Source organism: Mirounga leonina, unplaced genomic scaffold, assembly GCF_011800145.1.
Source record: "Mirounga leonina isolate KUSES-001 unplaced genomic scaffold, KU_Mleo_1.0 Mir_126, whole genome shotgun sequence".
In the NCBI taxonomy this organism is placed as follows: domain Eukaryota; kingdom Metazoa; phylum Chordata; class Mammalia; order Carnivora; family Phocidae; genus Mirounga; species Mirounga leonina.
The window spans coordinates 16,086,422-16,098,528 of NW_023270314.1; the positions used below are offsets into that span (position 1 = coordinate 16,086,422).

Sequence of the window (12,107 nt, forward strand, 5' to 3'; positions counted from 1 at the left end):
AACACTTGACAGAAATTTCACACAAAAAAAGAAATCGAAGCACATGAAGGTCAGTATATCTACATGAACCATATTTTTTATTTTCTGTATTCTGACCTTGCTGCTGCTGAAGGGTCGGGCCTTCCCAAGGTTCACCAGTTCCTACAGATAGTGTAAACAACTCACCTGTTGGCGCCTTTCAAATACAAACCAACCAATCCAGAGCCCACCCCAGCCACCTCTCCTGGGTCACTATCCACCTGCCCTAATCACCTGACCAGGTACCAGACAACCAGAGACAGCCCCTTTGCCCCAGAACCTGCTGAAATTATTCTCACTAGCCAATCTGAAGCCTGCTTATCATGCCCTGCCTGTTCCTTCCCGCAGAAAGCACAGCAAAGACTCTTGCCCAGTTGCTCCTTCTACCTCTGCCTCCTGACCAACCTTGGTGCTTTTCTGTGTGGCCACCTGAGGCATGATGTACCCTTTCCTCTTGTGTACTGTGAGTAACAAAATATCTTTTCAATGGCAATCCTCTCCTGATCTGTTGTCCTTACTATACACCAAGTTTTCTTTTAAAGATTTTATTTATTCATTTGAGACACAGAGATACAGAGCGAGAGAGAGAGCATGAGCAGAGGGAGAGGCAGAGGCAGAGGGAGAAGCAGACTCCCCACTGAGCCAGGAGCCCGATGTGGGACTCGATCCCAGGACCCTGGGATCATGACTGAGCCGAAGGCAGACGCTTAACCATCTGAGCCACCCAGGCACCCCAATATATACCGAGTTTTCTATAATACTCTATATCGTAAAACAACATCTTTATCAGTAATCAGAGGAATGCAAATTAAAATCACAAGATACCATTACACATGATGATATTGGCAAAGATGACAATATTTGATAAAATTAAGTGTTGATGAATACGTCCAACTGGAAGGCTGATATACTGCTGGTGGGGGTGTATATCACTGCAGCTATTCTCAAAAATAGTTTGGCTCTATCTCGTAAAGTTGAAAACATGCTTACTCCTAGGTGCGTATGTCCTGGAGAAACTCCTGTGCATTTGCAGTACTGCAGTAGCATACATGTTCAAAATATCCCTAACAGCACTCTTTTTAATGGCAAAAAATAGAAAACCCCTCACATATTCATCAATAATAAAATAAATACAATGGAATATCATACAGTGGTCAAATAAATGATTATAATTGCATGCAACAATGTGGGTGAGTCTCAGGAACATAATACTGAGTAGAAAAAAATCATGAGAAGTATATACAGTGTGATTCCATTTATAGAAAGTTCAAGAAAATAAAAAATGAAACAATAAACCACTGAAAAACACAAACATATAGCGGTTACCCCTGAGGGAGTAAGGACAGCAATCATAACAGGGAAGGCAAAGGTAATGATGTCTTTTTTCTTCAACTTGGTGGTGGTTTGTGATGTTCACTGTAATATTATTCTTCATACTTTACACATATTTTATAAATTTTCTTTTGTGTCCTACTGAATTCTTAATATAAGCAATTCCAAAACAATGGATACTAAGGTTAGTTTTATAACAAGGGCACCAGGGCATACCGTCTTCACTGGTGTGGGGCTCTGTACCAGCGTCCTGATCCACTTCCTCCAATGTACCGTGCTCACTGTATGGGCTGTCACTGTGAAGTGGACACAGAAATTCTTATAAAGTCAAAGGATTTAAAAAATGAACAACTGTCACTATATGTGACTTTGGAATGGCAAAAGAGTTTCTGGATAGTCTTTCAGTGAAATGCTGGAGGCTCCAAGGGTCATCTGGTCCGATGGGAGTGCAGGTCCCTTCATCTTTGACACAGATGATTTGTATCCACAGAAATTAAAATTGGTTGAATTCCAGTGGAATATGATTATTGCCCTGTGGATACAGCAGTTTTTGCAAATTCATTTCAACATACCTTACTGCATATCAACTGATGCTCTTTGATTTCTGCTTTGAATTGGGTGTAGTATCCTTCCCATCTTTTCTTGATACATGTTCATTGCAGATTTGAGAGAGTCATGATTTTTATTCTTTTTAAAAACTTACCCTTTAACACAACCACACTCCTCAAATGTATACTGGTAAATGGAATGCATCTGTCATAAATAACGAACCTGACATTCTGTAAAAGCCCATTTATATTGCCAGTGTTGGAGAGAAGGATAACTACTTTATCACTGACTTCCTGTTTAAAATGAGCGATGCCCATAGAGAACACTAGGCATGGGTGAAGGACATAATCAAGCACATGTTACTGTCTGCAAGACTCTTTATTATGGGGCCTGCTTATAAAAAAAAGAAGTGACCACAAAATCCTAGGATCCAATGTATCAGATAATATTGACCAGATCTTCACATACTACTCTTTGATAAAAGGAACAAGGCAGCAGAACTTACAGATATAGCCCTGAATGTTTGGAAATACTGTGACACTGGCCTTGCGATAAATACAACTATGAAGATAAACTTACGCATCTCACCAGGGCTGAGTTTGATTCACTTATCTTCACAGAGCCAAGCTCAGCAGTCTGTACCTTGCATATAGTACATGCTCAAGTGAATATATATATATTTTAAAGATTTTATTTATTTGATAGAGAAAGACACAGCGAGAGAGGGAACACAAGCAGGGGGAGTAGGAGAGGGAGAAGCAGGTTCCCCACTGAGCAGGGAGCCCAATGCGGGGCTCGATCCCAGGACCCTGGGATCATGACCTGAGCTGAAGGCAGACGCTTAACTAACTGAGCCACCCAGGCGCCCATCAAGTGAATATTTTTGAATTCAATTTCATGTGTGAAATTGCTGGATATACCATAGAACTGGAATCTATCGTGCTTTGTTGTTTAAATTTAGAAGGGAGTGCTTCTGGAAGGAGTCAACCTTCAGTTTCCTTAAGTCATACATTCAATCATACCGTGGTGTAAGACCCCTGTTATGGTTCAAGTGTACGTTCAGGTATTTTAAGATCCTTCAGCTATTCACTCTACTTCTACCTAGCCTTCAGTGAGGCAACGGGAAACAAAGTGTCCTCAGGGGGGGTCCAGAATGGGCTTAGATAGGTCTGTCCCAGCTGCTCCTGAATCTGAGCTGCACAGAATGGTTTCTGAGGTGGGCTGGGAGGCAGCAGTTGAGTGGGAAAAGTCACGTGGGCTTTGGAATCAGACAGACCTGGGCTGCCTCCAGTTACGAGCAGTCCTTGGAGAGGCTCCTTGGCCTCTCTTCACTTGGTAGAGTGGTCAGTGCATAAAGTGATCCCATGTAGCTGGCACATAGTAGGGGCTCAAGGAACCAAAGCTACTTTTATTGTGTATGACTTCTTAGAAGCAGGAATTCATAGATCACATAGTGAGCACAGATATTTCAGGGTTCCCTACCTTTGGGATTGTTCAACTGACCACACCTCCCCCCATCTTCATACTTCACTAGTGACTATGCTGCCATATTAATATGTAATATTGATAATATAATAATAATAGTAGTAGTAGTAATAATATTAAATAATAGTAATACTAAATACTAAATAATAGTAATAGTGACTATTACTGCCATTTTTTATCCCAGTGATGTATTAATAATAAATTAGATAAATTTAAAATAAATTTGCTTAAAATGACCATTACTACTATAATTGGTTAGGATAATACTTATTAGTAAGAAATGGAAATAATTAAGAATGAAAACATATTTCGTTGACAGGGCTCCTTTAAAATGATATATCTGAGGGGCACCTGGGTGGCTCAGTCGGTTAAGCGACTGCCTTCAGCTCAGGTCATGATTCTGGAGTCCCGGTATTGAGTACTGCATCAGGCTCCCTGCTCAGCAGGGAGTCTGCTTCTCCCTCTTACCCTCCCCTCTCTCATGTACTCTCTCTCACATTCTCTCTCTCTCAAATAAATAAAATCTTAAAAAAAATAAAATGATGTATCTGAAATACTTTATATAGAGCCAAAACTATTTCAGGATAAAAATGAAATGTCAGTTCAATCACTTATCTTTGCTTGATATAATAGTAAAATTAATACAGTTCTCTATGTTTCAAAACCATTATTCTCTACCGAAGTTGCAGTAGGGTGGATATATTTAAAAAGATGCCATCCTTGGGGAAAAGGGAGGGATGAATGGGAGTTTCCACAGTTAAGAAGCCAGTGCTGTCTTGGGTCTTAGTATTCTAACTTATCTCAAGTGTTCCTGCTTCTTCTTTTTGTAAAAATTGGAATCTTTGGCAACCTATGGTCAATTCTTATTCTTTTTTTTTTTTTTTAAATTTTATTTATTTATTTGAGAGAGAGAGTACAAGCTGAGGAGAGAGATGGAGGGAGCAGGGAGCCTGATGCGGGGCTCAATCCCGGGACTCCAGGATCATGACCTGAGCTGAAGGCAGTCGCTTAACCGACTGAGCCACCCAGGCGACCCCGGTCAATTTTTATTCTTAAACTGATTATCTCTACGTCCATACTTTTCCCAGGGAGGGAAGGACTAAACTTCTTGGACTTACCAGTAGTCATCTCCAGCCATACATTTCTCATAAACAGGGCCATCCAGCTCCTTAGCATCTGGAAAGATAGTTTCATGGTGGATGATGATGGTTTTGACAATTTCATTCACATGAGCCTGGCAAGACACCTGATCCTGTATTTCTGGGACAGGCATCAATGTGGGACCAAAACAAATGGCCAGGTTATACGGGTCCATCATGTTCTCGTCGCTGTACTGCGAAAGGCTATGAAAGAAAGACAGGAGTTAAAAAAGCACAGGAGAGAAAAAAGAAAATTGTTGTTCAATACGATACTTTATATTCTGAACACAGGGATCCAAAGCACTGACTGTATTTGGTTTTGATTATTAGAGTAAGGTAGCGTTCCACCTACTTTAAGTTGCCTCAGCAAATTCCAAAGCAAGTGAAGCAACTTACAACCTTTCAACTAGGAAGAAACTGAAAGGGGAATATAAATCCTCCTTACTTAATTCAGTGGCATTTTGCAAAGCCACAAGAGAGTTTAAGATAATTTCTATTTCAATGGAGACCAGGATCAAGTGAATGAGTTTCATTTATAAACACTATGGCGAGGCTCTAAATGCTACTCAAGTAAATCTGGGAAGGGCAGTAGTGAGCTCCATTAAGTTTTATGGATATCTTTAAAATGCCCTCCCACTAATCAAACACATCTCAGATTTCAGTTTTCCCCTATAAATCTTGAGGAAAGCCTAGAGGAAAACAAAGCACCTTTTCTTTGTAACCACTGAAAGAAAGCAAACAACTCTGGGCTTTATAATTTGCTTTTGGGTAAGAGTACCAAAACTAGTCACCAGTCAGTCACAAAAGACATTAAAAGTGCAAGAGAAGGGGAAAAGAATCCCCAATTCTCTCATTCCTTTTAAAGTTGGCTAACTACAAACTTTGGAGAAGTTTCTGGTTGTCTGGTACTAATTTCTAAATTCAATCCAATGGATATTTGTGAGATATTTTCCAGAGGTGACTCAAAATAAGCCAGCTCTTTATTGTTCTGCCTGTAACACATGCAGAAGGTACTGTTTGAGAGAGAAGCTAGAGACGTTATCTTTCCATGAATAAAATGTCAATCTTGAAATGTAAAATCCAGGTGAACAGATGACAAATGGAAGAAGGAAAAAAAAAAGACTCAGCCACATTTGTGAGATGGTGACAGACACAAATACTGATACTTTATCCTTTTTTGGAAATAAGATAGCCTAGAAAGCAGAAAATACAAAAGCATAATTTCCTCAGCTAACATATGTCTCTCCCTTCTGCCATTTCTCAAGCATTCAGTCTTTTTAAAAAAGTTCACAGTAAAGCCAACGATTATGTTACAGATCATCTGGAAAATGGATGCATGGAGGAGAAGTGAGATTCAGAGTAACAATGGTCTGATTTTCGAAAGACACACATAAGCTCGATGGGGAGAGTCACAGTTAATCTTTCTGGGTTTTTAATTCAGCGCTAGCTTGAAGAGCAGAAGCTTGTTATAAAAATGTTGTATCCATGTTTCGAATAGGTTCTTTCTCTTTTCATAATTCCTGTCCCAAGCATCCCACCCAACAGGCTGGGGCTTGTTTCTGCGTGAAGGCAGGTGCAGCGAGCCAGGGGGCATCTTTGGGCAGAAATGCTGGAAGCAAGGCCAGCCGGCTGACTCATGGCACATTTGCTATTCTGTTGAGCTACAGGGTGAGTTTGATTCAGGTTTTGAGAACTTTCTTGATTCACAGACTGCTTTGCTAGTCTCTTGTCGTTTCCTGGTTCACTGTGGGATTCGCTCAGGTGTGCCAGGAAAATTCAGTGGGAACAGCACGTAGACGGCCGGCAGGAATGCAAGGCCCTCCAGACCGGGGAAGGGGAGGAACATGCAATTAAAGTTGAAGATCGCAAGCGTCTAGATTTTTTTTTTTTTTTTAAGATTTTATTTGACAGAGAGAGACACAGCTAGAGAGGGAACACAAGCGGGGGGGGGGTGGGGAGAGGGAGAAGCAGGCTTCCCGCCAAGCAGGGAGCCCGATGTGGGGCTCGATCCCAGAACCCTGGGATCATGACTTGAGCGGAAGGCAGACACTTAATGACTGAGCCACCCAGACGCCCCTGCTCTTTTTAAATTTGAGGCTTTAATACTAATGAGGAAATAAGATTAAAAAAAAAAAAAAGAACCCAAAAACCCAACCCAGGTCACTTCAATTGCTTCGATAACCATCTTTAGCTAGGCAGGTCAAATGCCAAACACAGAAATTCAGATTCCATTCCACTTTGCCCCATTTCCAGCCCCATTACTGCAAGAGCGGTGTACATTTGATCTGAGTGCCTTGACTGGGATTTGCCATCAACTCTCCAGCTCAGGCCCCAAAGCCCACTGTCTCAAAGGCTCTGGTTCATGAGGCTCTCTCGAATTTTTGTCTTACACGGCTCTTCTAGAATTTGGAAATGATAGCAGCGTGGTCAGTTGTCATCCCACCTTGCTTTTTGGTTTGAGCAGTCAAGAATGCCTCCCGCTGGTTGAAATCCATGTCTGCAGATGCAACAGACTTAAGAATCCCCCTCATCTTTGCCATAAAGTGGGGGAACTCCTCAGGTGACACCCCTGGATAGAGCTGGCCCCCCAGCAGCTCCTCTGTGGTGCCCTGGTGCCCGTGCCCAGCTAAGGTGCCCGTGCCTGAACCTCTGAGCAACGTGCTCAGAGGTTCGGAGCCCTCACGCTTGCCCGCCAAGGTCAGCAAGCCTTCAGATTTTTAAAACCACCTGGGTAACTAAGCTTATTTAAAGATAGGATTTCTGGCCATCTACATAACCTAAACATAGTTTATATCCATCTCTCTAGATACTGCTTCTTCCTAGGGGTTATTTCTGTACAAATGGGCTTCTGCTGTCATTTGTGCATATTTTAGTCCCCTGCAGGCATTTCCCCATTGGATGATACTTGGTCTCTGCGGTCAGCCTGAGTGGGTATGATTTCGGGAATAGTTAGCAGGCCTGTTGTAAGTCCCCACGGCTTGTGAGAACTCTAAACCTCCAAAGAAATAGAGAAGAGAAAACATTCTAATTTTGGGAAGGATGAACCCATGGCAGAAGGAGAAGGCATTGCCCCGAGCTTACTCCTCCCAGATTCTTTTATTTCCAATTACTTAACTAGATCCTTGAGCAAGGGGCTCTCAGGGCTTGGGGAAGATGTTCTTATAGGGGGGCCCATTTTTATTACCTAGGAAGACAAATGAAAATCAAGGTGCTTAAATTAAAACAGTAAAGTTTCTTTGAAAATAATGCCATGATTTTTTAAGGTTTCTGTTACATTGTTGCAGAGACTTTTACAAGTATCTTCTTCTTGACAAGAGCCCATTATATTGAGTTTGCAGAAGTTCTTTTTTGGATCTGCATATAATTTGCATCTATAGTTCTCCTCCTTCCTTGACTACAACATCAAAAATCACAGAAATTTTCTGCACTGAGCGGGTGGTTTACATCATTCTGATAAAAACGTTCATGACATTAGCTTCTGGATGGAAGTTGGAAAAACACGTATTTTACTGACAAGTGTTCTTTTTGGTAATATTTGTATATTTTTGCATGTATGGTCACTGTTTCTGCATCTTTCAGCTATTACACAATGACCTTGATCTGTTGAAGAAAAACATACCTTCAGTCTATATTCAATCAACTTCTCTTTGACTCTGCTGATAAATGGGACCCAGTGTACATTTTACAGAATCCAAGAATTCAGAGCAGTGCAAATGGAAATGGAAGATGGGCATTCTGGCCGAATATTAGGGTACTTACTGATTGAGGAAGGCAAAGAGGTACCTCATCACTATAAGGACGGACCTAGGCAAGGTCAGGAGGAGTTTGCGGATGTGAAGCGCCCTCTCATAGAGATTATCTATTCCTATGGACAGAAGAGAACATGGTCAGGATCCTTTCGCTTGCCACATTTAAAGCAGAATACTGGGTGTTGGTTAGGTGTCCAACTCTTAATCTCAGCTCAGGTCTTGATCTCAGGGTCATGAGTTCAGGCCCCGCATTGGGCTCCATGCTGGGCATGGAGCCTACAGAACACAGTACCAAATTTCATATCTGACCATTTAAGTAATCCCTTGCCCCTAGGTGAGCTGCCATTGTATCCAAAACAGTGAATAAGTGATCAGCTTGGGTGTAACACCATTTCTGAGAGTATCTCCTCTGACCTATCACTGTTTTCTCTGATTGCCATGGTCTTGAGCAACTTAGCGTCTTCTAGGTTTAAAAACCATTTTTCACTTGCTGCTATTTTTGGATTTTGCATCTGATATGGCTTCAACTCCATTCAAAAGCTGCATGGTAACTAAAGTAGTTTTGGGGGACATCTCCCCTATGATTCATTAATTCATCCTATATTTATTTGTATATTACTATGATTTAGGCAATGCACCAGGTTTTGAATCTTTCCTTCCTCAAAACTATCATAGTATTTTATTGATATGACTTTTTACTTTGTATTACGTAATTTCATCAATTTTTTAAACATATATTTTAGGAGAGCCTACTAGGTTTCAAGTACTGAGTTAGGCATTAGAAATACATGAGTGATTTGATTCCTGCTCTCACAGAACTTATACCCTCGTGTTTACAGTTATTTATTTCCTTATCCCTGTGGGAGAGTGAGCTCCCTGAAGACAGGAATACCTGGAACTTCCTAGTATTATTTTATACCTCTTTGCTAGCAATACAAATTGTCCAAAGCTTCTTAACACAAAAATGCCTGTGAATAGCAGCCAAAAAAGTTAGTTCCAATAATCCATTATTTGCATAATGGTCTATATTTTACAATACATTTTCACATTGGCTATCCAATTTAATGCAGATAACAATACTGTGGAGTAGGCAGGGCATGGATTGTCATCCCCATTTAATGGATTAGGAAAAAGAGAACTGGGTAAGCGGCTTATCCTATGTTAGTTGGCTGGAGGGATGGAGCTGGGACTAAAACCTATTTTCTGTTTAAGTTGGGTTGTCTTCCTTGGATTTTTAAGTAACCTCAACATCCAGTGTGGGGCTCAAACCCACAGCCCCAAGCTCAAAAGCTGCATGCTCCACCGATGAAGCCAGCCAGGCACCCCCCTTATAAAGTAAAACTCTGAAGACATTCAACAAAGATATATTTTATAAAAAGATTTTTTTTTTAAAGATTTAATTTATTTATTTGACAGAGAGACACACAGCGAGAGAGGGAACCAATCCCAAGACTGTGGGATCACGACCCGAGCTGAAGGCAGATGCCTAACAACTGAGTCACACAGGCGCCCCAAGATTTATTATTATTTTTTTAATTAAGTAGGCTCCTTGCCCAATGTGGGGCTTGAACTCATGACCCCAAGATCAAGTATCGCATGCTCTACCAACTGAGGCAGTCGGGTGCCCCTGGGAAAAATATCTCAAAGAATATTTCAGAAACATTTTTGAAGCTTACTCTAATTTCATGTTACTACACTTGCTCTTAATTGCTCTTGAGATATTCATATATCCTACTTGAAAATCTCAGGCCTTCTTTTTTTTTTTTTTTTAAGGACTTCATTTCTGACACAGTAGCCAATTGATTCTCCTTCTATTTCTCAGGTTTTTTGACCTTCTCCCACACACAAATGTAGTTAGCCCTCCTGGATCTCTACTTGTTCTCTTCAGTGGCAAACTCATCTGGTCTTGAGGTTAGGACCATCCCTTCTAGGAAGGTATTATTTTCGCTTCATTTTTCCATTTTGTGTGGGACATAAGTTCTGTTGCTTCTACCCCTGGATATCTCACTGCTGATTTCCTAATTGAAGTCTTTATTATTTCTAACTTGGATCATGATGATACTTTCCTAATTCAGTTTCCCATTCCAATTCCTCTTAAACCAGTGGTTCTCAAACTTGAAATGAGTTATGACCCATTCTTAAAAGTAAATATTGAGATTTATTAGCATTTATTTTCTGGTCCTCAAAAAATTGTGTGTATAAATGACTTTCCATTCATACCTCAAACCAAACAGTTACAGTTTAATAAGTTTATGCAAATTATAAATTGTAATGATGAACTGTCCCATTAATGGTCTCTGGACTGGCAAGACCTTCTACTCTTTTCTAGCCACATATAGATCCATATAAGGGTTATGATTAAAAACAGAACAACAAAACTTCTGCCATTGTTTACTGAGGATCTGGATTGTTTCAAAAGTTAAGTCTACTGATTCTCCAGGCTGATCCTCGGTATAAGGTTAACTATTAGGGAGAGGGTTTTAGCAACTTCCGGCTAGTTTTGGGGCCTTAGAGAAAAAGGAAAGGAACTACTCTTAATGTATTATTGATCTTTAATTTTTGTCAAATCCCAGAGGGGGCAAGTTATTTTCAGGCTAGAGGAGAACACAGGCATTACTCCCAAGAGGCTTAATTTTAATTCAAGATCCTCTTGTTTCTATCTCAGTTCTTTTTTTTTAAAGATTTTATTTATTTATTTGACAGAGAGAGACACAGCAGAGATAAGGAAATGGAACACAAGCGGGGGAGTGGGAGAGGGAGAAGCAGATTCTCCACGGAGCAGGGAGCCCGATGTAGGACTCGATCCTAGGACCCTGGGACCATGACCTGAGCCGAAGGCAGACGCTTAACGACTGAGCCACCCAGGCGCTCCTCTATTTCTCAGTTCTAAAGTGAGTTCCCCTACCCCTTAAAGGTAGTTTCATACTTTTATTTAAAAAGAACTGGGGGGCGGGGCGGGGATGCCTGGGTGGCTCAGTCCTTTAAGCGTCTGCCTTCTCAGGTCATGATCCCAGGGTCCTGGGATCGAGCCCCGCATCGGGCTCCTTGCTCATCAGGGAGCCTGCTTCTCCCTCTCCCTCCTGCTCTTCCTGCTTGTGCTCTCTCTGACAAATAAATAAATTTTAAAAACTCTTTAAAAAAAAAAAGAGCCGGGGAATAGGTATTTACTTGTTTGTGTAGTGGTTAATTTTAACTCACTGATTTTTTTAAAAGTTTTAAATTCCACCTATTTAACATACAGTGTAGTATTAGTTTCAGGTGTACAATACAGCGATTCGACACTGCCCCAGAGCAGGTATTGATACACCAATTTCACAGCAGCATTATTTGTGATAGCCAAGAGGTAGACATAACCCAAATGTTCACTGATGGATGAGTGGATAAACAAATGTGGTATATATACACAAGGAACCGTTACTCAGCCTTAAAAAAGAAATGAAATTCTCATACAACCCGGATGAATCTTGAATACAATCTAAGTGAAATAAGCCAGACACAAGAAGACAAATACTGTATGATTCCACTTACATAAGGTATCTAGAGTAGTCAAGTTCACAGACAGAAAGTAGCACGGTGGTTGTCAGGGCCTCAGGGGAGTTTCTGCTTTCTGGGTATAGAGCTTAGGTTTGGGAGGATGGATGGATGGTGATGGATGGTGGTGATGGTTACATAACAATGGGAATGTATTTAATGCCACTGAATCATATACTTAACAATGGATACAACGGTAAGTTTTATGTTCTGCATATTTTACCACAATTTGAAAAAAAAAAATCGGGGGAGGGCACCATGAGATGCAAATGAAAGACTTCAGGAGAGAAAGGCAATAGGAATG

At 40.8% G+C, this 12,107-nt stretch overlaps 1 protein-coding gene across 4 annotated transcripts in view; it reads right to left on the reverse strand.

The window, feature by feature from the left end:
* The window catches only part of SRGAP1 (SLIT-ROBO Rho GTPase activating protein 1), a 271,254-nt gene that overhangs the window by 18,624 nt on the left and 240,523 nt on the right, over nt 1–12,107 (reverse strand). For 2 of the 4 annotated variants that reach the window (XM_035002229.1, XM_035002228.1), the window contains exons 16-18: nt 8,283–8,388; nt 4,503–4,727; nt 1,567–1,646 (exon numbers count right to left, since the gene is read on the reverse strand). In XM_035002229.1, the coding sequence (XP_034858120.1) occupies nt 1,567–1,646; nt 4,503–4,727; nt 8,283–8,388 (411 nt within the window). Of the gene's footprint in view, nt 1–1,566; nt 1,647–4,502; nt 4,728–8,282; nt 8,389–12,107 lie in introns of those variants that run through there. The other 2 variants (XM_035002230.1, XM_035002231.1) reach the window with 2 other exon arrangements.